Source organism: Ailuropoda melanoleuca, chromosome 2 (genome assembly GCF_002007445.2).
Source record: "Ailuropoda melanoleuca isolate Jingjing chromosome 2, ASM200744v2, whole genome shotgun sequence".
Lineage (NCBI taxonomy): Eukaryota > Metazoa > Chordata > Mammalia > Carnivora > Ursidae > Ailuropoda > Ailuropoda melanoleuca.
This window is the reverse complement of record NC_048219.1, coordinates 86,654,390-86,682,285: the sequence shown is the minus strand read 5'-3', so window position 1 is coordinate 86,682,285 and position 27,896 is coordinate 86,654,390. Positions and strand designations below refer to the sequence as shown.

At 44.4% G+C, this 27,896-nt stretch overlaps 2 protein-coding genes across 3 annotated transcripts in view; one reads left to right on the top strand and one right to left on the bottom strand.

The window, feature by feature from the left end:
* Positions 1-309: 309 nt before the first annotated feature.
* On the bottom strand, positions 310-16,829 carry CD160 (CD160 molecule). 2 transcript variants are annotated; one of them, XM_002924569.4, is made up of 5 exons: positions 16,697-16,829; positions 7,695-7,839; positions 6,470-6,796; positions 2,666-2,803; positions 310-565 (listed from the first exon to the last, which is right to left on the bottom strand). In XM_002924569.4, exons 2-5 carry the CDS (start codon positions 7,759-7,761, stop codon positions 558-560), a joined length of 540 nt encoding a protein of 179 aa, XP_002924615.2. In that variant the 5' UTR covers positions 7,762-7,839; positions 16,697-16,829; the 3' UTR covers positions 310-557. The 2 variants fall into 2 exon arrangements, with proteins under 2 accessions (XP_002924615.2, XP_034499041.1); XM_034643150.1 differs by lacking the exon at positions 310-565 and having other exon boundaries at positions 2,199-2,803.
* A 1,661-nt stretch (positions 16,830-18,490) lies between these two features.
* PDZK1 (PDZ domain containing 1) overlaps positions 18,491-27,896 on the top strand; it is a 49,179-nt gene continuing 39,773 nt past the window's right edge. Inside the window, exon 1 of the mRNA XM_034642905.1 lies at positions 18,491-18,510. Coding sequence (XP_034498796.1) covers positions 18,497-18,510 — 14 coding nt within the window. The 5' untranslated portion in view covers positions 18,491-18,496. The remainder of the gene's footprint in view (positions 18,511-27,896) is intronic.

Genomic DNA, 27,896 nt, shown 5'->3' with positions numbered 1-27,896 from the left:
CCTCTCGCCGCGCTGCGGGGTGCTGTTGAGTGCCGAGTTCTCTCCGTTTCCTCATTTTCATGCCAAGTCAGTCGCTGGCTCTGGCTCTTTTCCTGTCCTGCCTATCTTTGCTTATTTCTTCTCTCTTCTTAGTGTTAAATAAAAATTTCTTTAAAAAAAAATGGTGTTCTCATTTTGTTTGGCTTGCTTGTTTATTTTACTGTGTTGGAGGGGGGAAGAAAACTTTTTCTTCAGTACAAAACACTCATACCAGGTACTTAAACAATATTTGAGTGAGAACTGTCTGCCCGCCACTTGTGAAATCTGGTCTTTTTTTTTTTTTTTAAGTGGTGACAGAGGTGGGAAGAAAGGCAGACTTGCTGTGGCAGTGAGGAGGGGAGGTCAAGGAATACATTCATTTGTCCCACCTTACATTCCCCAGATTCTTGGCATATTTTGCATCTCTTCCCCTGTGCTGTTTTCTTCTCTGTGTATGTTATAATGTGAAAGGTAGCAAGCTAAAGAGAGTCAGGTTTATCTTGCTGTAACGTTTTTTTTTGAAGTTTCTTGCACAAGGCTTACAAAGCTGTAGAAAGAAAAAGGAAAGTTTGTATTACTGCCATACAACTTAGATACCTGATGTAATTCATTTTTTGATTGACCCTGGTGACTAGGGGGGAATGGAAAGGAAAGAAGGAAGGATATATAACCCTTCCCTATAATCAATTGTATCTTATTGCTAAAGTTGCAGTTGTGACCTCTAGCAAATCTGACTGGTCTGGTGGAAGTGGGGAGGAAGCCACCCTTCGACTCCTTGTGGGAATGTAGGGCAATCAAAGAAGAAATAGATGCCTCCTAAAAAGTTCCAGGTAGGTTTTCCATGTGAAGGCTGGCACAGTGATAGGACAGGAATACTACTGAAGGTGGTTTCAGGAGCTGAGGGAGGCCCAGAGATCCAGAAAACTTGCTCATCCCCCCCCCCTTTAAAGATTATATTCATTTTTTGAGAGGGGGGGGAGAGGACACAGAGGGGGAGGAAGAAGCAGACTCCCCGCTGAGCAGAGAGCCTGATGGGAAACTCAATCCCAGGACCCTGAGATCATGACCTGACCTGGAGGCAGACGCTTAATGATTGAGCCACCAGGGTGCCCCTTCCTCATCCTTTTGATCACATGTAAACATCCTAACTTGATCTCCATGATCTCTCTGGGCCTGACAAAATGTATGCCCTTTTATTCTACTGAACATTACCTCTTCCATAGTTCTGCTAAGCCTTGAGGCGAGGGGAGAAGGATAAAAGGCATCAACTATCAGAAGTTCATTCTCTTCACCCAATTGGAAAGGGGAAAAGAGCTGAGAGAGTTTTTGCTCTAGCATAACTTGGGAGTCAAAGGTAGTAAGTGGTCATAGATTGCTTGGTTAGACTCAGTTTCCTTTTCAGAGTTGTTATTTCTATGAAGAAATGTAACTTACTAGCAGAGCAGCTATCTGAGGGAATTTAGATTCAATAAGGAATTAGGTCTAAAGGGTCAGAATGCTTGATATTCACCAGTTTCCTCCTGATAACTGTCATAGGCTTATATTTGGCAGGTCCTCGCCAAGGCTCACAATAAGGTCTGTTTTCTTTTGATGGTTTGCAGTTAAGGGGCTGGGATAAGGGAGTGTTAAGTGATCCTACTTCTGGAAATGGAAGGAGGCAATCTTAGTATGGGAAGGGTGGTGAAGGAGTTGAGAGAGAAGGTACTTAGCATATAGTAGGTGATTACTGAGAACACACGGTTTTGGAGCGAGAATGTCTTGTATTAATTCCTGTGAATTGGAGCAACATTTAAGCTCTTTGTGCCTGTTTCCTGATGAGTCATCAGGAAGTGTTTGCCTGGAAGAGTTATTTTGGGTAAGAATCACCATATTTTAAAGCTAACCCATCATACAAATTCTGTAAACAAATTTACTAAGAGCTTACTACTGGCTGGCATTGTCTTTGTTGGGATAACTGAGACAAAGCCCGAGCATTTATAGAGCTTACATTCTGGTGGCATGCAAACACTGGTAGTTATTGATTGGAGGAAAGCTTTAAAAAAAAATGGAATTAAGAATGCCAAGGACAGACAAAAAGCTGCATCAGTTACTGATTATGCAAAAATGTAATGGCAAATCATTGTGAGTTCCAGTCTCTTATCAAATAGGGAAAACTGTGATCTCTATTGATGCGATGCTTGGAGGACTCACCTACAAGTGTTTATACTCAGTTTGCCTACCACCCTTTGCCATGGAGCTGCATTTTTAAAACCGACCTCCAGACCCAGTCTGACTGTTGCCTTGTTCATTTTCACATAATAGGCAAACATGTCTTGCCTAACTTGCAGACTTCTGTTGGTCCAGTGTGTAGAGGGAGCTGTATTTATTTGCCTCTTCCACAAGCTTTCTTTTCTAACAGGTCTGACCTGCTAGCCAGTGGGAAATGTGTTTCATCCATCTTCCTCTGGTTAGTATAAAGTCTTGAGTCCCTTTGGACCAGTTTTGCCCTCGTGTCGGTTTGATGTTTTCCTGTGGGCAGCCAGGGCTTGAGCAGCAATTCACTCCCACTCTAGGCTTCCTTTCTACCCTCTCCTCCTGGAGGATAATCAAGATGTCAAAGGTGTAGCACCCTCATTACCTGGGGTGCTTAAGGCTCTTCTGAACATACCTTGAAGGGCCACCAGGCTGGTGACCAGCATCACACAGGCTTTTTCTTGCAGGAAGCCTGAACTGAGAGTGCCTTTGCTGTGACTGAACTCAGGGTGTCCTGTTTGTTTCAGTCCTTTCACTGTGTAGTTCCCGGACTCTGGTTCAAAAGAGAATTAATTGATCAGGGGAGGGTTTCAGAAATCATTTAATACCTCCATATGCATCACCTCAGAACATTGTTTCTGATCCCCCAAGGATAGCGCTCAGCATGATTTGTTGCCCAAATAAGTATTTTTTAACGTTTATGGGTAGTGATGATGAGGTAGTTTAGCAGCCAAAAATAGATACAGAATCTGGGTGTCACACTGGGGTTGCAAACAGGCCTACCTTGAAGGAACTTTACAGTCTTGTTAGCTAAAATAGCTTAGTCACCTTGGACTTGGGTGCTGCCTCACTTAAAAACCATCTTCCAGAGTGTGTCAAGCAGTTTAGTGTAAGTTAAAATCTGGGCTTTGGAATAGATCTGGATTTTTATTCACCATTTACTAGCTGAATAAAATTACCCCAAATTACCTTTGAGCCTGACTTTTCACATGACAACCATAGCCGCAACCTCAAAAAGGCCATGAAGATTAAATGAAATAATCGATACATCATTCAGCGTAAGGCCTGGCACACAGTAAGCACTTAGTAAATGGTAGACATTGTTTACTGATACTATATGTTACCTGTCCAGCTTTGTTAGTTTCACCTTCCAAAAGGAACTTTATCATCTCTGCATTTGGTAAGCATCCATATGTGCTGACTCTGATACTTAAATATACTGAGAGGATGGGAAAGGCATTTTTTTTTTTAAGATTTTATTTATTTATTCGACAGACAGCCAGCGAGAGAGGGAACACAAGCAGGAGGAGTGGGAGAGGAAGAAGCAGGCTCATAGCGGAGAAGCCTGATGTGGGGCTCGATCCCATAACGCCGGGATCACGCCCTGAGCCGAAGGCAGACGCCCAACCGCTGTGTCACCCAGGCGCCCCTGGAAAGGCATTTTTTATCTTATGGAGAACCATCACAAGTAGAAATGCTTAGAGCGTATTAAGAGAATGATTAGATTATAGACTATAGATTAGTTTATAAGGAGTGAGGGCTTTTTTGCTCCCCCATTCTATTCTCCAAGCTTAGTACTGTGTCTGTGGGATGCACGATCAACATGAGAAGTGTGAGAATGACAGAAGAGTTTCCCAGAGTATTCACATAAATAGAGTGCAATTTCATAGAGCTTCTGGTGCAAGGCAAAAGTCATTTAGACTTTGTCCCATAGACAGTGAAAAGCCTTTAAAACAGTGGTGGTGTGGCATGTAGAAATTAACATTTTAGAAAGAGGTCAGGTGGCCATTCGGTTTGGAGGCAGAGATAGTGTTTAGAGTTGATGGATCATTTATTAGGTAACAGCTCAGTTCCAGGCCCTGAGGTAGGTGTGGGAGGAGATACCAGGATGTGTGAGACTTGGTCAGATCTCAAGGGGCTTGTCAGAAGACTATTGGAAAATTTTAAGTGTGAAATGATGAAGACTTGGAAAACCCCTTTAGAAAGAAAGGAATAAAAGTGGGGAAGAACCAGTACTCAGTAACTGGATGGGGAAGAGGAAAAAGGCAGCAAGATTTTGACTGTAAATCATGGGCAGAACTAGGGTCTCAGGATAGGTTTGAGTTTGAGAAGATGGCAGGGCAATCAGAAGCTAGGAGTCCAGTCATCAGTGAAAATGTTAAATTGAAACTTAGGAAGAGGTTAGAGCTGGAGAAGTTGATTCGTGGGTCAGTTTGCGAGAAGGTACAGGTTAAAATCATGAGGGTGAATGAGAACTTGGAAGAAACCGTAGGGAAAAGATCAGAGAGGTGAGGAGTGAGTCTTGGGGAATGAATTCTCATGTTTGAGAGGTGGGAGGAGGAAATGGAGGCAGAGGAAGAGAGAAAGAACAGCCAGAAAATCAGGGAAGTAGAGAGTTGGAGAAGCCAACAGAGACGGGAGTTTGTTAAGGGAGAGAATGAAAGTGCTGGATGCTGTAACGAAGTCAGAGGGGGGACACCAGGAAGCAGAGAAGAAAATATAAAATCAGTCTAGACTGATGCAGAAAACCTGGATTCACTGCTAACCATGGGAAATGATTAAAATATTTGTTAAAAGCCTCTGGACTAGGTTTTTATTTGGTAATGGGTGTAATTTATTTCTATTTTTCTTAAGTTAAAATACAGTATTTGAAAATTCATAAAGAATAACAGCAGTGTCCTCTTTTTCTCCTAGGCTTATTCCCCCGAGACAACCACTGTGAACTAGGATGTTTCACCGTATTCCTAAGTAGTATTCTTATATTACCACTTCTTGATAAAATTTAGGCATTATCTATTGATTTTTTGTTAAAGAAGATGAGGATATGTTTCTCTTAATCCTCTACCCACGTCCCTTCTCTGCATCTTTCACAAATCATTATATTACACACTGTAGTTAATGTTTATGTGATTTGGATTCTGTAAATGTTAACGTATTACAGAGCCAGCCTGTGTGCCATGATTACATTTCCTTTTGTAAAATTTAGTGTTTCCCTGGAGATGATGGTCACCTTATTTTTTTTTAACCAGGCAGAATTTTCCATATCCATATCTTTAATCCTTCATCCAATCTGTGACAGGCCTTCAGAAAGATGATCTCGTAATTCTGTTTTCACCTCAAGATCTTCCAGAGCCCTCTTTCTCTTGTACCTTTTGGACTAATTGCCTGTTTTGGCCATTTTTCAATCTAGAATTTCCTTATCTCCTTTCCCCTATTGGAGTCATTACTTCCCTGGATCCCATTTTATCCACTCCACCTATTCACTTTCCTGTTTTTCTGAAGCACACCTCTGGTGGCCTTTTCAGATCACATGGAATGCAATTTTTTTTTTTTTGAGTCATTGCATGTCTGTCTTTATTCTTTCCTCACATTGGTAGTTTGGTTGCGTATAGAATTCCAATTAGAACATAATTCTCAGTTTTGAAGGCTTGTTCCTTTGGGAATATAGAAACGCAAGAGTCACTCTCTGCTGGGCATATGAGGAAGTCCTATATAGAGCCGAGTCTGGAGTTGACCGTATTTAGATTTTTTCTAGGTAGTACCAGAGTAGGGGCATATGCACAAAATAAAGGTAATATGCAGAGATGAGAGGCCTTGCTGCCCCAGAGAGATTGAGACTGTAACTCTTTGGGTTCTGTTGGCTTTCTGGTTTCTGCTTCCAGAAATTGGATCTCATGAGGGCTTTATTCCTTTATTCCTGTTTTATTATTTGTTCCTTTTAGCCTATGGCAGCTTGAGTAGGTTTCTGTTTCTTACAACTAAATGTTCATTAAGACAACCATCTGTTTTATCTCAAATCCATCTCCATCACAGTGTGAAGGCTCAGTGTCTATATTTAGAAATAGAACCACATTTCTGAGAGATCTCTGAATTAATCAGAAAGCCTAAAGTTCAGACCTCTATCTGCTTTTATTGGCACTGGTCAGTGAGACAAATTGAATAAATTGCTTTACCTCCATGTAACCCAGTCTCAGTGTCAATAAAAACGAAATGGCTTACTCTGTAAGATTTTTAAAATGAAAGACAAAATGAGATTACTTATGTATTCGTGCTGTGGGCATTTGCCATTGCAGTGGGACTGGTGGGAAATGACTGAGTAATGGGAGGACTCCTCCCCTAAAGAGACTGCTTGTCCAGGACCTGAGGTAACTATTTCTGTCTACAGCTGTTGACCCTGCTTGTTATCTCATCTGGTGGCACGTGGGATATCAGAGCTCACCTGTGACTAAAACAGAGAAAAAGCGACCCTGAAGGCGGATATCTGGCTTCTGGCTTAGGGCACAACACTGGTAGGTCCCACTGTCCGATGGTGTGGTTTGGTTTATGGTGAACACCAACTCAGATGATCTTTCATTGACATCATCTTTCCCAGGATTCCGTTTAAGTCTCAGTTGCTCCAAGCTGGTATCAGGAAAACAGTCCGAAGACCTGTTCTTGCACAAAAACAGTATAACCCCCTCAGCCTCTTCTTCCTTATGCCACAAAGTACAGATCAAGCGTAGTCGTTTTCCTTCCTGGTGAAATGAGCTTTGGATGTGCATGCACTCTGGAATGGGAGGGGGGAAGAATTAGCCATGGGAACCCAGGTGTACATGGCAGACTAAGTTCACTCACATAGAAATGTTGCGGCAGGGCTGCGGGCTCTCCAGTAGACATTAAATACCACCTCTTAGAAGAGTAGTCTATGGGCTAGACCCATATCTGAGGGAGACCTGTAATCCCAGTTATTCATCAATTCAGAAATGGTTTATATTTGATTTCTACTCCAAATGGAACTTGTGTAAGACCTTTATTAAAGTGCTTTTATATACATCTAATCCTTGGTATAGCCCTAGAACCATGTACTATTCCCATTTTATAAACTGAGGTGGTTAAATATAAACAGTGGTTAAATGGGTCGCTAAAGTTGACATATATACGTGTGTGTGTGTGTGTGTAACTTTTTTTTTTTTTTTGAGAGAGAGAGTGGGGAGGGCAGGGGCAGAGGGAGAGGGAAAGAGAATCCTAAGCAGGCTCCATGTCCAGCATGGAGCCCAACTTGGGGCTTGATCTCATGACCTGAGCCGAAATCAAGAGTTGGATGCTTAACCGACTGAGCCACCCAGGCGCCCCAAGTTGACATATATTGTATCTGAATCTCAGACCTGGATTTCATAAATTTAGAATGTATAAGATCTTGAAAGAATCATAGATTGAGGACCAGATTACCAGGCTTTTGGCAATACATAGCAGAGGCAGAATGTCTGATGGGGAGGGTGATAGTATTAATTTAAACAAACAAACAAACAAACAAAAAAGAGCTTTCATTAGAGTGTCAAGAGAGGGTGGGTCCTTTTCTTCCCCACCAGAGGGAAAAATCTTGGGATCCATCCCTCCTCATGAATCCAGGATTTTTTCCTGATGGTTGTCTCTGCTCTGGGGATCTGGGGATTGGCTGTCCTCACCACCAAGCTGGATGTCCACAATTGCCAGCAGAATGGCCAGGGCCAAGCAGCCTCTGCCAGGTGCCATGAGTGTCCTGCACGTTGTCAGCAACCTCAGGAACTTGAAGCAAATGTTGGCTCCGATGATGTCCTTGGCCTTAATTTCCTGAAAGCACATGAGGACTCCTAGCCAAGGCCTTCCAAGGCTCCAAGACCATCTCCATATTCCAGGCACTAGCTTAAGTTGGCTAGAGTCAGGTGGAGGATGGCTTGGGCATGAGAGTCCAGCTGGCTGGGAAGTGAGACAGTTAATCAAGTGAGGTGTACTCGAGAGAAGAGAGGAGAAAAGAGGGAAGAGACATAGGGATACACTGAAGGCTATATTTTCAGAATAGTTTTTTCTAAATTGTATTACTGGGTCAAAGAATATGAACACAAATTTTTTTGAACCCAAAACAAAACCAAGATAACACCTGAATTTTCATCAATTGGAAATGGTTGAATAAATTTTGACTCATTCATACAATAGAATATTATATATTATTAAATAGAATGAGTTCTCTATGAGCCTGAAGGGGGATCAATAATATACCATTATGTCAAAAAAGGCAAATTGCAGGCCTTGCATATAAAATAAATATTTTTATTTTTGAAAAATCCCCCTCTTTGTATAAGTGTTTTAAAAATATATTTAAACACGTTTGTAGTTTATAACTTTTTGGATAGGTAATTACATTCACAGAGTTCAAAGGGCAGAGGTGTAGAGTTAAAAGTTTCCTCAATAAAAACAGTATATTGCAAGAGCATAACCTATATAAGAAAAATTTTAGAAATGAGAATAGGGAAAAAGCTACTGTAATTGTAGGGATCTATTACATATCAGGTACTTTATATGCATTAAGCCATTTAATCTTCACAGATATTATTATCCCCTCTTTTCAGGGAAGGATACTTTGCATTCCTTTTCTCCAGAGTATTTCTTAAATTTTCCTAAACGTAGAAAACCTGGGGGAACTCTGATTCTAACTCTTGATGATTCTGTTTTCTTGGGCGAGTCTCAGGACCTCACCTGGCCTGTTTCCTCATTGGTAAGATGGGGAGGCTGTCTACTTCAAAATACTGAAAAAGCAAACCTTCAACAACTCAGATCTGAATTGGGCATTCTCCCCACTTAAAAGATTTCAATGACTCCATGTAGTTGGTATTTGTCGTTCTTCTGGCTAAATGGTAATATCTTTTGGTGGAACCAGTCCCACTCTTCTTTCTCCCCTTAGTACCTCCCTGTGAGTGCTGGTAGAAAGCAGAGCACTGATACTGTCTTCAGGAGCTCAAAGGACCAGATACGCTTTCTTCCTACCCTCTGAAAGCTGGGGTTGGGTTAATCAGATGTTCCCATCAGGCCTTTGGATCTTGAGGACATGCTGCAAAGACGAGGTGGTGGTAGAATGATACTCCCTGGTGGGATTTCTTCATAGTCTAGTGCTTCCTCCCCGTGCCCCCCAGTCACTGTCATTGCTAACCGAAGACACAATTCACTGAATATGCCAAGCTATTTCACAGCTGCAAATTTCTGCCCATGTTGTCTGCTCGTCCAGAGATGCCTTCCTTTCTGTCTCTGTCTGATAAACTCTTAATCATCTTTTAAATTCCAGCCCAGAGCCCTAAAAGGGGAAAACCACAATAAAATAAAAATAAAATAGGGGTGCCTGGGTGGCTATTAGTTAAGCCTCTGACTCTTGGTTTCAGCTCACTCATGATCTCATGGGTCATGGGATCGAGCCCTGCATTGGGCTCTGTGCTCAGCGTGGAGTTTGGTTGAGAGATTCTCTCCATCTGCCCCTCCCTGCACCCTTTCCCCACTCACCCTGTCTCTCTGTCTCTCAAATAACTAAATAAACAAATCTTTAAAAAAATTAAACTAGTGGAATATGGGGCGCCTGGGTGGCACAGCGGTTAAGCGTCTGCCTTCGGCTCAGGGTGTGATCCCAGCGTTATGGGATCGAGCCCCACATCAGGCTCCTCTGCTATGAGCCTGCTTCTTCCTCTCCCACTCCTCCTGCTTGTGTTCCCTCTCTCGCTAGCTATCTCTATCTCTGTCAAATAAGTAAATAAAATCATAAAAAAAAATCTAGTTTAAAGGAAAAGAGAAGAAAGTGAAAATTAGGAATAAGAAGGGAGAAATAATCATAAATGTCAGTAGAAATAAAAATGATAAGGGATATTTTTGTATTACCTTAAGCTAAAGAGTTAGAAAAGCTCATTGAAATAAATAATTTTCAATACAAATGACCAAACTGACTCAAAAAGAGAGAAAACCTAAAGGGCCCATGGAAGAAACAGAAAACTATTTGGTACTATCTTTCCAGAAAGTACTACTTTGGATAGTTTATAAGTAAATTCTTTGAGATATTCTGATGTTATTTACGTTGATAGCACAGAAAAAGAAGGAAATCTCATTTTTTTTTTTAAGAGGGAGAGGGTGTGGGGAGGAGCAGAGGGAGAGGGAGAATCATTTTTTTAAAAAAGATTTTATTTATTTGAGAGAAAGAGAGCATGAGAGAGAGAGAGATCATGAGCAGGGGGGAGAGGAAGAAGCAGACTCCCCACTGAGCAAAGAGTCCAATGTGGGACTCGATCTCAGGACCCCAGGATCGTGACCTGAGCTGAAGGCAGATGCTTAACTGACTGAGTCACCCAGGCACCCAAAAAAGAATCATAAGTAGGCTCCACACCCAGCATGGAGCCTGACACTGGGCTTTATCTCACAACACTGAGATGACCTGAGTTGAAATCAAGAGGAGGACACTTAACCCACTGAGCCACTCAGGCACCCCAGAAATCTTGTTTCTTTTTACAAACACCAAAACCTTAAAGCCTAAAGAGGACTACATATCAATCTCATTTATGAACATTCATGTAAAATCCTAAATAAAACATTAACAAACCAATCAAGCAAGATATTAAAAACATAATACACCATGACAAATGGGATGGCATTTATTTTAGAAATTCTTGGATGATTCAATATTAGAAAAACCATTAATATTAATATGTTAATAGATCAAAGAAGAAAGTCAATATTCTGACAAAATCTTACATTCATTCCCATGAAAGCCCTAAGTGGTGATAGTTGAATATTATTCAACATAATAAAGATATATCTCAAAATTCTAGAATCATTTAATGGTAAAATATATATATATATATATATTTTAAAAAGGCAAGGGAAATTGATATTTATATTTTATTTTTTATTATTTTTTAAAGATTTTATTTATTTATTTGACAGACAGCGAGAGAGGGAGCACAAGCAGGGGGAGTGGGAGAGGGAGAAGCAGGCTTCCTGCTGATCCCAACCCTGGGATCGTGACCTGAGCCAAAGGCAGACGCTTAATGACTGAGTCACCCAGGAGCCCCAAATGGTAAAATATATTTCTATTAACATTAGGAGCAAGGCAAAGATGCTTCCCATTACCTCTATTATTTTATATTTTTCTCGGAACATTAGTCATTGCATTTAGACAAGAGAATAAAGTAAGGCATATAAATATTGGAAATCTTGAGGCAAAATAATTATTTCCACCTGATGTAACTTACATTTGGAAAGCCCCAGAGAATTACTATTAGAAACGATGAAAGCTAGAGTATCTGCGTAGGCATTTCACAAAAGAGGAAATACAATGAGAGGCTGTTCAGTGTCCCTAGTAGTCAGGGAAGTGCAAGTTTTTAAAAATTCAGAATCCAGAATTTCAGAATTAGCACCCAATAGATGAACAAAAATGAATAAGATCAATAAATCCAGTTCTGAGGGTCTGAGGAAATAGGTGCAATAGTTCACTCTAAGTGAAAATATACCCTGTACCTTTGGTTCTGTCTTACAGAAACAAAAACATGAGTGTGCTGGAATATATGTACAAGGATATCTACTACAACAGTATTTATAATACCAAAAAACTAGAAAAAGTTCATGAAGACCCATTAGAGAATGGTTGAAAAATTATGGCATATCAATAGTATGGAATATTTAAAATATTGAATAATAATATAAAATAATATAAAATATATAATAAATATAAATAATATAAAATAATAAAATAATAGAATTACAATTATGAAGTGTTTACAACTTGTAAATATAATTTATATAAAATAAATGTAATAAACATAGAATAAATAAAATTTAATCAGGTATTCACTTATAAAATAAATACATAATATTATTAATTTTCCTGGATACAACTGTTAGAAAATATGATAGAAGAAAAAAATCTCACTTACAGTAACAACAAAAAAATTCCCACAAAAGGCCCAGGAATTTAAAATGTAGCAAGATTTCCATTAGGATGTATAGGATAAAAACTGAACTGCTATTAAAGAACATAAAAGAAAATCTAAACAAAGACAATTGTTAATTTTCCCTATTCTTATCTATAAATTTGTCACAATCCTAATGAAAACTCCCAATGGTCTGGCCCCCAGTGCTGCTGCCCTGGCCTTGACCTTGTGTTCCTTCTCCTGTGTGTTGTCCTACTTTCATGCTGTTCCATGTGTCCACCAGAATGTCCTGCTGACTCTTGAAACAAAACGTTGAACATTTAGTGTCATGCTTTTGTGTCTAGCTACAAAGTATTATCTGGTCTGAAAAGGAAGATAAAGAAATGAAATCTTGCCATTTGCAATGATGTGGATGGAACTAGAGGGTATTACGCTAAGCTAAATAAGTCAATCAGAGAACGACAACTCATTAGATCTCACTCATATGTGGAATTCAAGAAACAAAACAGGATCATAGGGGAAAGGAAGGAAAAATAAAACAAGAAGAAATCAGAGAGGAAGACAAACCGTAAGAGACTCTTAATCATAGGAAACAAACTGAGGGTTGCTGGAGGGAGATGAGTGGGGGGGATGGGGAAACTGGGTGATGGGCATTAAGGAGGGCACGTGATGTGATGAGCATTGGCTGTTATATGCAGCTGATTAATCACTGAACTCTACCCCTGAAACTAATAATACACTATATGCTAATTAATTGAATTTAAATATAAAAGGTAGACTAAAAAAGGAAGATAAAGAAGAATTGCAATTATTCATTTAGCCTAGGTTTTTGGTTAAAAGCATGGACTCTGGAGGCAGACTGCTTGTGTCTCAAGACTTACCAGTTGTGTTACAGGCAAGTTCCTTAGGCTGCTGGGACAGGAGTTATGCTCAGCCCTTAACAAATGGAACTATTTGACAAACTCTGAACAACTATGATGTGTCAGGCCCCACAGAGCAGACAGATGACTGAAGAAGAGGCTGACTGTCTCCGTGTGTCTATGCAGCCTCTAGTCAGAAGGAGTGTCTGTAATCTGACTTTGGGATTTACTAGTTGCATAATGTTGGGCAGTTTCTTAACCTCTCTGAAAAGCAGCTTATTGAGCTGTAAAATGGTGATACTATTCTCTTCCCAGGGTTTGGGTCAAAGGAGGCAACCCATGCAAACCACTTACATAATTTAATGCCGCTATAGCGGCTGGCAGAGCGTAAGGGCTCAATGTCAACCATGATTACTTTTATGCTTCGTCGTATTTGCGGCAATTTACCGTGTCCCAAACACATCCACAATTATGTTTAGTTCTTATAAAGCACAGCTATTCTTGTTATTTAAAAATTTGTCACTTTTGGGGCGCCTGGGTGGCACAGCGGTTAAGCGTCTGCCCTCAGCTCAGGGCGTGATCCCGGCGTTATGGGATCGATCCCCACATCAGGCTCTTCCGCTATGAGCCTGCTTCTTCCTCTCCCACTCCCCCTGCTTGTGTTCCCTCTCTCACTGGCTGTCTCTATCTCTGTCGAATGAATAAATAAAATCTTTAAAAAAAATTGTCACTTTTACTAAGCGCATAGAAGCTTAGAGAGGCGTTGTGAGTAGCTTAAAACCACAGCTTCTAAGTGAAGGAGCTAGGATTCCAACTCCCAATTTATGTGGGTCTTCATGTCCTCACAGCTATCCAGCCACTCAGGAACAGCTGCAATCCAAGGAGACTGTGATAACAATAATAAGGGCATAAAGTATATCAAGGAATAGGAAAGGGGGAATTTTGAATGAGTTCCGGGAAGGCTGCAAGACAGGAGCGCAGCTGGGCCTTGACAGATGTTTGCTCACTGGGGAGCCGGTGGTGAGGTAAGGTGGGGAATGGGCTGGGGAGATTTGTCTTCCAGTCCCAGCTGTGTATTAGCTAGCTGTAAGATGTTGAGAAGGTCATGTCCCTTCTCTAGGCGTGTTTCCTGAGGGACTGGTGCAGCGGGATGGGAGGCGGCAGGGTAGGGACGGCTTCCAAGAAGAGAGCTGCAGAGTGGCAGGCAGGCTCAGGCACTGATGCAGGAGTGGCTGGGCTTCGCGGTGCCTAGGGCCGAGCTGGAGCCGACCGTGTAAGTTTATCGTGGGCCGTTCAGGAGGCCTGGGGCAGGCGGGGGCCATCGGGAGAGGATGCTCTTGGAGGAGGTGACCCTGGTGCCTGGAGAGGGAGCACCCTCGTGTGATGCTGGCAGGGCCGGGTGGGGCAGGCACCGCTGCTTCTGCATTACGACCACTAGAGGGCGCTGCCTTCTCGTTGAAGCCGGAGATGGCCCGTGAGCCGCCGGGGGCGCTGGTAGGGCGTGCAGGTAGCTGGGGAAAACCTGAACTAGTATTGGAGGTGTGGGCAGTGCAAGATCCGGTCTGATGGGTCCCGAGAACGCATCTGGCCCTCCATAGAGGGAAGAGGTATTGGGGGTGGGGAGGAAGTTGGGGGGGATTTCTGGGTCCACAAGCTAGAAGCAGATCTCCTCTTATAAAACGTGGTGAGCCCCGGAGTCAGTGAGGATGAGGGTCCAGATGAGGTTGGCATTGTCACCTTTCAGCCTTCCCCGGGGCCCCTGTACTATGTTGGGTGCCCAGGACCTATGGACTCTGAGGATGTGCCTCGGGAGGTAAACACCCTCCTTCTCCCAACCTTATAAAGTGCGAGGCACCTGGAGTTCCAGACTCAAATCCAAGCTTCATGTGATCTGGGGCACGTTAACTAACCTTGCTCAGTCTCACATTCCTCCTGTGTTTAAAGCTCCCTCCTGTGAATGTTGCAATAATTAAATGACACATGGATCTGTGCCCGACGTTTTCTGCGGAGTGTGGACCCACTGCTGGTGGGTACAAGACTGTAAGGAAGAGGCTCTTCTCTTTGCTACTAAGCCCAGATCTAACCTCTCAGAGGAGCTGGAAGGTTAGCAGTCAGCTTCACAAATACTTGTTTGCAGATACCCATTTGCAGATCTCCCACCAAGCTGAAAAAGATGCCCCAGACCCAGAGATGGGATTTCATCAACCACCACAACCCCAACTTCCTTAAAGTAGAAAGAAATTCGTAAGTAAACTGAAGTTAGCCGCAGGAGGCCCTTGGAGCACTTGCCTGCTTTCTTAGGCTTGCGTCATGATCATACCCTCCTTGACACACAGCCTGGCTTCTCAACCTCAACATAAATACACCACAGGCACTTCTGGTTGTCTGGTGAAGCCTGTGGATCTCCTTCTCAGAATAATACTTACAAATTAATAAAATAAAATATCAAGGATAACAAAGGAAACACATTATATCAAAACAGTTGTCTAAACATTAGAACAGGTGACAGGGTGTATATGTGCTTCCTTAGATCTAGCATCAGTAATTATCACAACGTCATAGTAGTGATGAGTGTATGTGACATTTTGAGAAATCTGTAACAACTGTAATGAGATTTGAAAATATTTTTGATTTCTACTGATGGCAAATTCTATTGTGGTTTGTTGCCTACCTACATAACTGAAACAAATGCTAACTTTCAGCTAGAAACTGGTGGAAATAAAGATATAATGTTTCCCCCACATTCACGAATCCCATGAATGGACCCCCAGTTAAGAACCCCTGCAGAACAGACTCCTTGTTTTACAACCAGGGAAACTGAGGCAACCAGAGCTCCTGATTTCTAGATGAAAGGTCTTCCACTAAAGTGCGTTACTCTGGAACTTAGAGGAAAACTCTTTCTTTCTTCTTTTTCTTTTTTTTAAATGTGGGGCCTGAATTCATGACCCTGATATCAAGCTGAGATCAAGAGTCGGTTGCTTAACCGACTGAGCCACCCAGGCGCCCCGAGGAAAACTACTTCTTCTTCTTTTTTTTTTTTTTTTAAAGATTTACCTGTTCATTTTAGAGAGAGAGAGGAGGAGAGAGAGAGTGAAGGGAAGGGGCAATCTTAAGCAGACTCCTTGATGAGTGTGGAGCTTACTCAGGCCGACCCCATGACCCCAAGATCACAATCTGAGGTGAAACCAAGAGCCAGAAGCTCAACTGACCGCACCACCCAGGCATTGCACGGAAAACTGTCTTTAAACCCTTATTTTCACACTGGAATTCCCAAGTTTACTCTGCCAAAACATCAGTAGGCCCGAAGCCTCTCTTGTTGGCATCACCCCCAGAGCATACATCTGGGCTGTAAACTTCCCTCAGGGGTGCCTCACAGGACCAGCCCGAAGCTCCGTGGAGCCCAGGGACTTGTCATAGGCCGGGCTTTGAGGGATCCAGAGGAGAGTTGATCCAAAACTTGGTAACTTTCCTCTAGCGACTATTTCCTTTTTACTGATAAGAATGACCCTTTGTCATTCATCCCCCATGAACACTGAACAAAAGAAGTCCTGGAGGACTTAGAACAGCATAAGAGATTTATGCTCGGTCAGATACGTTATTTCAAGGAGCTCGCCTGGATTTCCCTCCCATGAACATACGGTATAGTTCTTTCCCATTTGAGGTAGGTGTCAGAATGGGGCCTGTATCCCTGAAAGCCTACTGGGGAAGAGCGAGCATGGCAGCCCAGTTGGCACAGTAACACTTCCCTTTCTAGGGTCCTGAGGGTAAAGGGCATTGCAAAATCAGAGGTTCTCAAGGACCTCACTGGAAGCTTGTCCTTACCTGAGTGGTTCTGTCAACTGTCCCATCCCTGCTCCCAGACCCCAGTTCCCCCATGGGCCTCATTACCTCAGGGCAGAAGTTCTTCTTTCTTGCTCTCAGGCTGGGGGCTCTGGTGAAGGCACTTTGAAGGAGCTCTCAACCCCTGAGTTGTTCTTTGGTCGTCTCCCACTTCCGTCATTGCTCACACCTTCATTACTGGTATATATGGTCTTTGAAAACCACAGCATGGGTTTTTGTAGCAATCAGGGGTCTTCCTGCCTCTCCGTCCTCCACCCCCACCGTTCACTTTTTTCTTCTCCACCTCACCCTCTGCTGCTTTCTCCTTTTCCTCTTTCTTTTCGTGTGTGAGAGATAGACTCTGTCTGCTGAGGGGGCTGAGAAAAAGCGCTCTTCACAATTGTTTTCTTCACCTTGCGGGACAAAGATTTTTCACCGCGCAATTCATAATAAGGATGAGACTGGTGATAGACTGACTAGAGCATGCGCTCTCACGAATAAAGAGGGGATCAAGTTTTTTCCTGAGAGAAGGCGTTGCTTAAGGACAGGACAGAATAGAGGAAGGCTCCAGGCTGAAGGGGAAGGAAGGAGGGATTGTGAGGGAGGCTGGGGGAGCGGGCATTGGAGATAGAGGGGGTACAGCCCAAAGGGTCCTGTACGGAGGGATGAGCAGGTGGATGGCTGACCTATGACCCCCTCAACCCATTTCCATTCTGTTCTGTTCTATTCCTCCTCGGTCACCAGTGGCTGAGGAGATCGCAGTGATTACCCCTGAATTCTAGTGTCGTGCACTTTGGTGGAAAGAGCATCAGCCTGAGCGTGAGAAGCTTTGGATTCTAACTTCTGCAAGGCTAGGCTAGGCCCTGTGCCGGAGGGGACCCAGCACAATGGGAAGCCCCATGGTTCTGAAACAAACACCTGGCGTGATTGCCAACCAATGCCAGGCTACCCAGGAGCCCAAGGGGTGTCAGAAGAAGGGGGTTTGGGGAAATTTTTCATGACAAATCTAGAGTCACTCACCTGTGTGTGGACAGGGATTTCCTGGGTTGTAGTTCTCTGTGGTCATTAGATCAGAAAAGTGCTCTGGGGTCTGAGGTCCTTTCAAGGGCCCCACCAAAGCCATTGTCGCATTAGCAGGTGAGACAGGCATCAGCTCCATCTCCTTATTCCATTAAACTCCTCAACTTTTACAACAGAATGTGTGGATTCCTGGGGGAGGGAAACCAGCAACGGGCGTTTGCCATCAGGGTGGGGAGGAGTCTGTCTTCCATCTACAGGTCTCTCACCATCATCCTGGGCCCAGGACCAGTCCACAACAGCCATAGGACATCTGGCCCCACAGACATGAACTGCTGGACGGGGCCTGGTATTTGGTACCCCAGTCCCTACAACAATGGTCAAATTAATGACTTCTCTGTCCCTTGAAGTGAAGATATTTTCACGCTTGTCTTTGTGGGACACCCAGAAGGTTAACCATGACAGCCTTCGGTCTTTCTCATCAGCCAGAGGTGATGCAACCAGGAAGAGGAGTCAAAGATAACAAAACTGTGGATCTGCAAGCTTGGTGCCCCTTGAGCATCAGCAGACACACACGTGTTTACACTGGTTGTTGCAAAACCCTCAAAATTCTGCAGAGACCTCAGGCTTGAAACTGAATGCCAGAGGACTTCCTTCTCACTGGTCAGGGTGCATCTGTCTGTCGTGCAAACACCTGCGTACGTGATTTCCTTAAAATGCTGCTTCTGCTCCCTCCTCACTGAACGTTATTGTGTCTTAGGCACTGTGGGGTTGACATGAGCGAGCACCAGCTGGCCGGTTCTCAAGGAGAGCATCCTTTGTGGAGAGGGACAAGGTGCGGGATGAGGCAAAATGTGCCCAGCGCTGTAAGTACCACAGAAGTGAGAGAAAGCCCAGAAGAAGAGAAGGAGGGGGAGAGGAAATGGAGACTGCCCCCGTGACAGACACTGTTGGGCACTTCAGTGGACGAAGTGACATTTGAATTGAACTTTTAAAGAATGTAGGATTTCAAAAGTCAGGGGTAAGCATTTTTCAGATATAGGAACAATATGAGCAAACAAGGTGTAGGGATAACCTGACGGGCTTGTTTGGAAACCAGTGAAGCAACGGAAGTGGCTGGAGTGTAGGCTGCCTCCTGTTGGGGAGGTTTCCGGGGCAGCTCCTGGCCCACAGCCTCCCAAATACTGATCCTGTCAACCTTTGGGTGTCTAAGGTACCTGAGGCCAATTACACGATGTAGCAACTGATACATTGTGTCCTGGGAATGACTAGTGAGGGCTCAACATTAAAAGAAGATCTGGTTTAATGTTCAGTCCTATCCTGCTTCTGTCTAATTGTAGGTCTAGTCCAGTAGCTGGCAGGGTGCAGGAACTTCTATGCCAGTGGTTCTCAAACTTGAGTGTGTATTAAAGTCACCAGACAATGTTAAAATGCAGGTGGCTAGGCCCTGCCACGGAGTGTCTGACTCAGTAGGTTTGCAGGGGGTCCAAGAGTGTGTTCGTGTCCCTAACAGGCTCCGAGGTGCTGCTGTCACCAAGTTGCTCCTTGCAAACTGTCTGTGCAATACGTCTTGCAGAGTGCTTTCATCTCTCTGGTGGTGTGTGGCTCGTTACCACCCGGAGTGCCCACCCAGTATTCTTCTCGAACATATCTGGTTTAAAAATTCTTCCTCGTGTTGCCTTCGAATCTGCCTCCTGCTAACTTCCAACCATTGCTCCCCGTTCTGCTGAGGGCCCCACACAGAACGTGTGTCCGGATGGTGGTTCAGTCCCAGGCACAGGAGTCCGACTGCAACGTTCATCTTCTGACTCCACTGTTTATAAGCTGGCCTTGGCAAGTCACTCGACTTTTCTTAATTTCCTCCTCTGTGGAGCGGGCATCATAATAGCACTTCTTTATAGGATCGATGGCTAGTTTCAATGAGAAAATGTATGGAAAACAGTGTGGTACTTGGCACATAGTAAGTATTCAGTAAATGTTAGTTAATGTCATTACCTCATTTCGCTTTCTACATGGAAGTCCATCAAATCTCTGAAGAAAGTTCACCATACTAGCTAACCTTTCTCCTTTCAGGTCTAAATGTCCCCGGCTCCTTCAGCTTTTCCTTATGGTGCATTGTCAGTGTGTCCTTCAATCTCGTCACTCTCTCTGAACGTAGTCTAGTTTGTCAAGTTCCCTTGTCACGTCCGTGTGGGGCTCAGAGCTGCCCCCTGCCTAGCATAGTCAGAGCCTAGTCTATTCACTGCAATCAAAGATCACTTTAACTTTCGTGACTAATTTCCACATTTCACTTGACCATATTGGGCTTTTAGGCAAAGAGGATGCCAGCGGCCGACATCTGCATGCAGAGGGAAAATTTTGTCATTCTGTCACATTCCCGCCAAAGCTTGCCTGGTTGCATCCATACAGGGCTCTTACTGTGGGTGTTTGTGGGGGTGTTGGTTGGGGAGAGCACCTCTGATCCTTGATTGGACTTGGGGCTTACACCTGTTTCATGACTGGTGTGACGGTTAGGAGCCCAGGTGACTGTGAGGAAGGACGTCAGAGGCTGAAGGATCTATACCCCTCTCTGCCTTGGCCTCATCCCCTCATGGCTCCAGGGGCTTGGTGGGAGACCCAGCACCTTCCCTAGAGAAGGAGAACTGGCCCCTCTGTCACAGCCAACAGTTCTCTGGAAGGAAACCAAAACTCTGGGCCAGAGGGCACTTAAAGCAAAGCTGTGTAGGCATTTCAGTCCCCATCCCCAGCCACTGTCCCCACTGGCCTCTTGCCCAGAGTCCTTGGTCATATATGAGGAGGGAGTCAGGGCTGTTTTACTATGGAGACTGGGTGGCAGCTTCCGGGCTTTGAGTGTCAAGATGACAGAACAAGCCTTGGGGAGAGTGTCTCAAGTTTCAAATCTAATTTCCAGTCTGTAGTGAATGGTTCCCCAGGAATATCAACCTGGAGTTCTGTCTTTTTAAATAGGAGGCAGAGAAAATCTGCTCAGGTCGCTATGGTGCGTTAAGAGAGTCTGTCTGGTGGCTCTCTGGTCGTAGAGGACACCAGCCAGGCCAGGCCTTGTGCTGACAGGGGCCCAGGCCCACAGAACTGCTGGCTCAGCAGTCACCGCGGCCACCTGCCCCACCCACTGATCTGCACAGAGGTAACCTGGGTATCTCTGGGACACACCAGCCTGATGGCAGAAATGGCTACAGTCACAGCTGTCTGGACTCTGGGTTGGCGTGCACTCTCACCTCTACCACAGAGCCACGCTCTGCTGTGTGAACAACTAGGAAAATGGCTCCTCTCTGCTGCTCAGGGTCACACTGCCTCCCGGACACTAAAGTCACACAGCACACGGCCCTATAGCTACAGATGCCCCATCCTCCTTTTCTTCTCACCTCCTGAGAGCAGCTATGTGAATCCAGTGCCGAGCTCCTCCCTGAGCTCCTGCCAAGCTCTGCCTTGGTCCACAGGAGCTGAGGAAACCAGCCTCCCATACTTTGTGACATCTGCACTTTCTCAGCCTTCCCACAGCCCCTGGGAACCTCAGGCCTTCCCGATGCCCAATTCTTTGAATCAGGGACTAACATTTTGTCCTCCGGGGTATTTCCAGGCTGATCTAAGGGAAAGGTAAAAGATAGTGTTGAGCAAAGAGTACCTGTCAGCCGTGGGATCACAGGCACTCCTCTGGCTGGCCAGGCCTAGAGGCCGCACCCCACCTGAAGGCAGATCAGACAGGACTATCCTTGTCCTGACCTGGGTTTCTGAGAAGAAAATGTACATTCTTCAGTGGGTAATGAAGGCAAGCATTGCTAGCATCTCTTTTCTGGCATGTTAGAATTCTAAACAATGGGAAAAAACAGTGTGTACACAGATCAGTTTGTGCTACAAACTGGAATGTCAGGAGGCCCTAGAACCATCCCGAAGGAGGCAATAGTTTGAGGCCAGGGTGCCTTTTATTTTTATTCATTCATTCATTCATTCATTCATTCATCCATTCATTCATTTTAAGTAGGCTCCACACCCAGCATGGAACCCAACATGGGGCTTGAACTCAAAACCCTGAGATCAGGACCTGAGCTAAAATCAAGAGTCGGATGCTTAACTGACTAAGCCTCTTAGGCAAGGGTGTCTTTTAAACCGTGCCACAGACTTGGGGCCACTAGGCTGCTCCTGGACTTGATTCTCTCTCACTGGCCCTTCCTCCTTGGATAGGCTGATCCCTGGTCTCTCTGTGAGGGGTAGAGTCTGGCTGAGGATGTGACCTTGAGGTGCCTGGCACTTTCCTTGCTGTTCTCCTGCTCCCAAGCTTGTCCCTCTGGGGCCCCTGAGAAGGGGTCCAAATTTCCCAAGGACCACTGATCCTCTCTTTCTGTGTTTCTCAGAAAGAGGCAGGTGGAGATCCAAATCCTTCCTCTGAGAGGACCCAGACTTTGGTCCAGGCAGGAACCCAGGCCTGTTCTTGTTCTGCACCTCAGTTTTCCTTTTACTGAAAAAGGATTGTGTATTCTGCCCCCTCAGCTGGAAACAAAAAAGAGGGAAGTATCATTTGCAGCCAGCTTGCAAGTGTTAATAATTCACAGCTCTCTAGGGGTCCTCAGGCCTCCCCTGACCTGCCACCTGGTTGCTGAGAAAAACGAGAAAGTTCAGATCAGCAATCACGTGGGGCCCCAATGTTCGATGCAGCGGAGAAGAGTGGCCTTGCACTGCTGTAAAACATTTATCTCAGGTCTGCATCTGGACCCTGGCCTAATAAATTCCTCCACAGGTATGCAGACTACACAGGCTGCCTCTTCAAGTGGTGGATGAAGCCAGAGTAACATGGGGAGTCGGGGGGGGGGAGGAGGACTGTCATAAACACTGACTCAGGACAGGGACAGGAACCCACTGGAGCGGAAAATGCTAGGCTCCAAGTTAATGAGCTACTAAAAAGACAAGGTAAGACAGGATAATCAGATCTGAAGTTGGAGTAAAAATTTGGGGATATCGGGGATGGATCTCGAATGTGAGGATTGGAGGCTGTTATCTAGTTCTGAGCCAGGCAGACTGGTGTAGTAGGAAAGGGCCTTGGCCTAGGGAATAAAAGTGTTCGGTTGTAGCCATGGCTCTGCCATGAACCTGAGGCGACCTTGGTTAAGTCACTTCACCTCTCTGGGTCTTTGTTTCATAGCCAAAAAATTAAGGCAGTACAACTCAACAACAAAAAATCAAACAAGCAGATTAAACAACGGGCAGAAGACTTGAACAGACGTTTCTGCAAAGAAGACATACAAAGATCAATAAGCAGGTGAAAAGCTGCTCAGCAGCATTAATCTTTAGAGGAATGCAACTCAAATGAGATGTCACCTCACAGCCATTAAGATGACTATTATTGGGACACCTGGCTGGCTCAGGTGGGTGTCTGCCTTTGGCTCAGGTCATGATCCCGGAGTACTGGGATCGAGTCCAGCATCGGGCTCCTTGCTCAGTAGGGAGCCTGCCTCTCCCTCTGCCTGCCCCTCCCCCTGTTTGTGCGTGCATTCCCGAATAAAATTAAACATAAAACCACCGTATGGTCCGGGAATTCTACTTCCGGGTAAGTACCCCAAAGAACTGAAAGTGGGGACCCGTGTTCACAGCACCATTATTCAAAACAGCCAAGAGGTGGAAGTAACAAATTCATCACCAAATGAACGGATAAATGAAATGTGGTGTGTACATGCAATGGAATATTATTCAGCCTCAAGGAGGGAGGAAAATTTTGACCCATGCTACAATATGGATGAACCTGGGAGACATTTGCTAAGTGAAATAAGCCAGTCCCAATACAACAGATACCGTATACTTTCGCTTATGTGAGAAACCTACAGTAATCAGATTCGTAAAGACAGAGAGTAGAATGGTGGTTGCCAGGACCTGGGGGCAGGTGAAAGGGGGCAGTTGTCGTTTGCTGGTGTGGAGTTTCAGTTTGGGGAGATCAGAAGGTTCTGGAGGTTGATAGTGGTGATGGTGGCCGTGACAATGAGAATGTACCCAGTACACTCAGAAATGGTTAAAGTGGTAAATTTTATGTTCTGTGTATTTCACTACAGTGAAAACAAAAACAAAAACAAAAGCAAAACAGCCCTGAGGTAGAGAGATCAAAGATTCCTGACCAAGGTGCAGAGGTAATGCCAAGATACTGGTCCCTTCCAATTCTGAACAGGCCACGCAGCGGAAACCCTCAGGGTAGGTCACCTTCGGCCTTGCAGAACTTTTTCTGTTTACCCCAGTATGCCTTACACATATCTTAACTTCTAAAATTTCTTATTTCTTAACCTTATTAATTGTGAAATATATAGAGAAAAACGCACAAAGCTAAAACGCAAAGCTCAATATGTAATCATAAACACCTATTCCCCACCCCTCAGCTCAAGAGCTTGCACATTGCCAGCATCTCAAAAGTCAGGATAGTGTGTTACCACCTAAGCGGCATCACCCAAAGTTCTGCCTGATATTTGGGCATTACATAAGTGGACTCCCAGAATGAGAACAAATGCACTCGAGCTACACAGAGCAATATGGACGTATCTTACAGTGATAGTGGATGAAATAAACCAGAACCAAAAGGAATACATCAGAACAATTTATTGAAAAAGACCAACCTTTCCCTCTGTTCTTTGTCAAAAATCAACTGTTTTTATTTGTATTGGTCTGTTGGGGGGTGGTTTCTAGTCTATTCCATTGGCCCATTTGTCCATCTGGTCCCCGTGCCATATTGTAGTAATTACCGTCACTCTGCTGTCTTGTTACCCAGGAGGGCTTCCTTAGGCTTATTTTTCTGAACTAGCTTGTCAACTTCCACCAAAAAAACCCAACCAAACAAGTAAACCAACATGCTCTGTGGGAAGTTTGATGGGAAATACACATTAATCTGTAGGTCAGTTTGTAGAGAATGAACATCTTTACAGTGTTGAAATTTTGGTCCATGGTATGGTATAATCTTCATTTACTTAAGTTTTCTTTAGCACCTCTCAGTAACATTTTATAGTTTCCTATGAGTGCGGCGAAGTACCAATCCCTTTAACCTTTGAGGAGTGTGGGAGAGCTTAGGGCAGCTGGTCCTAGGTGGGTCCCTCCAGCCTTGAAAACCTCATCTGTTTACCCAAGTGAACTAGACAAGTATTAATTTCTCTGTGTGACATGGTGGGAAAAGTACTGGAAGTGCTGGGAAGTCTTTGAAGTTTTCTGTTTCTGATCAGTTGCACAGAGTGCTGTGTCTTGGGTGGGCAGGAATGCCATCCATAATGCCCCAAACATTCTGAACTCCTGACTTGCCCAAGGTGTACCCCTAGCCTGTTTATTTGCATGAGCTCGTCTGTACGATGTGTGCCCATAAATCAAGAGAGCATGACTTGCAAAAACAATAGTAATAATGTTATTACGTGCTGCGCATTTACCAGGTTCTGGGTGATCTACAAATATCTTTTTACTTGAGTCTCCTAAAAATCCTATGAGGTCTTTCATATTATCTATATTTTACAGAAGAAAAAGTTGGAGCTTTGAGAAGCAAAGTGACTGCTAAGTGGCAGAACCATTTCTGGAAACATGGCGGACTAGATAACCTGAAAATCATCCCTCTGCAAAGTCCATAGAGATGCTGGTTAAAATATATCAAATACGTTTTCAATAGATAGTTAAACTTGTAAGAAAGGAAAGAAATCTCTAAGGTCCAGAAGTGAAGAGGAAGCTGAAAACACAGTAGGCAAGCAGTTTGTTCTCACAGGGCTGCTTTGGGATAGGAGCTAAGACCTAGGAACTGAGACCCTGGATATAGCGGAGACCCTCAAAAGTCTATGTTCTTAGTGAAAGGGCCTGATAAAATCCAAGCTGGCAAAATGAGATACATCTTTTCACTTCTTTGCTCAATTTCATTTTTTGAAAGCTTGTTATAATTTAGGCTTCTATTCCAGGCACTTGGGATGCAGTGACAAATACAAGTCTGGCCCCTGGGGAATCTATATTGTGGTGGGGGAGAGACAGAGAATAATTAATAAACATAATATATAAGTATGATGAGGAGGGATCTATTTATGGAAAACACAGAACAGGTAAAAACCAATCAAGGATAGCAAGGAAAACATCTATCTTGGCCTGGACTCTGGGAAGAAAAAAGAATTTCCTCCTGTGAATTCCCAATCATTGATTTGCCTTTAGAAGGGACTCCGGTTGGGGCGCCTGGGTGGCTCAGTCGGCTAAGCATCCAACTCTTGATTTTGGCTCAGGTCATGATCTCAGGGTCGTGATCTTAGGGTCGTGAGATCAAGCCCCATATTGGGCTCTGTGCTGAGCATGGAGCCTGCTTAAGATTCTCTCTCTCTCCCCCTCTCTCGCTGCCCTTCCCCCTCAAAAAAAAAAAAAAGAAGGGGCTGGGGTTGTAACTGATGGGAATGATTTGCATGATCTAGAAACACTAAGGCAAGTAACTCACATAAATTGGCCCTGTTGTTAGTGCCTTTCTTCATCATTCTAGGGGTACGGAGAGGTGCTGCCTCACAAAAACAAAAGCAAACCCTCCACCCAGGCTGCCAAGGGTTCCTGTAGATAAAGCCCACACTTGGGCTCACAATTAAAAATATACAAAATTATCAAAACTACTAATGGCAGAGTTAGGATTCAATACAGCATCTGTTTGATGCCAAAGCCCGCGCTCCTGACTCTTACTACCCTGGTGTTCTACACACACCGGGGCTTGCACCACGCGCCCCCGCGGCAGAGTCGTCTTAGATCCATGGTATTGAGGGTCCCAGGATCTCGGAGTGGGGAGAGACCCGAGCCGGAAGAGTCCGAGTCTACTACCAGTCTGCTCCTCCTCCCTGACACCTGCCCCTGTCTCCCTGGCAGTGCAGGCTATCTCTCTGGGCCCATACAGGGCCACCAGCCTCTGCTTGAACACCCCTAGCAAAGCAGAGCACATTCCTTCCCTGGGTGGCTGGGGGCCTTGTCGCACAGGTGCAACACCAGCCACAGACAGGCTCCTTAGTTCTTCCATGCCAAGTGATCTTGGGCAGGATAACTGACCAGGTGAGTCCAGGCTTTTCTTATCTGTAAGTGGAGATACCGGCCTGAAGGGTTGTGCTGGGGGTTAAACAGAATAATGGATATCAAGGCTCACCAGGCACATAATAGATAATGTTATTTGCTCTTCCCATTAATGTCTAGATCTAAGCAATCAGTAAAAAGACTGACTCCGCTTTGCATTAATCAGATCAGATCCACTCATAGGCCTGAGAGCTTTGAAAATTCAAGTTTTAGTAAGGGCAAACCTCATTCCAGTCAACATTCCACTGGGAAACAGTTTAGTCACTTAAAAAAAATGCTTGTTTCTATTTAATTTTGAACCAACACTTTCTCTGCATTTCTTTTTTTTTTTCTTAAGAGTTTATTTATTGGGGTGCCTGGGTGGCTCAGTCATTAAGTGTCTGCTTTCGGCTCAGGGCCTGATCCCGGAGTCCTGGGATCGAGCCCCACATCAGTCTCCTCCGCTGGGAGCCTGATTCTTCCTCTCCCACTCCCCCTGCTTGTGTTCCCTCTCTCGCTGGCTGTCTCTATCTCTGTCAAATAAATAAATAAAAGTCTTAAAAAAAAAAGATTTTATTTATTTATTTAGAGTTCAAGTGGCAGGGAGGGAGAGAGGGAGAGGGGGAGACAGAGAATTCAAGCAGACTCTGCGAGGAGCCCAGCATGGGGCTCGATCCCAAGACCCGGAGATCAGGACCTGGGCTGAAATCAGGAGTCCGACGCTCAACTGACTGAGCCACCCAGGCTCCCCACTTTCTTTGCATTTCGAGGTCTTTTCTGTTTCCAGCCTCAAGGCTTGTGGCTATTTCTCCATTGGTGCTGGGATGAAGGTCAAGTCTGGGAAGTCTCCTGATGAGTATATGCCCTACTGTGAGGGCTGTCTTTTATTTATGTTTTTATTTTATTTTATTTTTTTTTAAAGATTTTATTTATTTATTTGACAGAGATAGAGACAGCCAGCGAGAGAGGGAACACAAGCAGGGGGAGTGGGAGAGGAAGAGGCAGGCTCCTAGCGGAGGAGCCTGATGTGGCTCGATCCCAGAACGCCGGGATCACACCCTGAGCCGAAGGCAGACGCTTAACCGCTGTGCCACCCAGGCACCCCGCTGTCTTTTATTTTATGTTATGTTATGTTATTTTATTTTTGTCACCCAGCTTTTTAAATTTTAGAAGTGTCAAGAATAAATATTACTGACTTAGGCTACTTAGCAATTAAGGTATCTTTTAC

Coding starts and splice junctions, on each gene's coding strand:
- CD160 (XM_034643150.1), bottom strand. CDS start 7,761: ATGGCACCTGGCAGAGGCTGCTTGGCCCTGGCCATTCTGCTGGCAATT. Junction 6,797..7,694: donor TGTGGACATCCAGCTTGGTG/GTGAGGACAGCC, acceptor CTCCCATTCCAG/AGTGCATGCACATCCAAAGC. Junction 2,804..6,469: donor TTTCTCTGTTTTAGTCACAG/GTGAGCTCTGAT, acceptor CTTTTGAACCAG/AGTCCGGGAACTACACAGTG.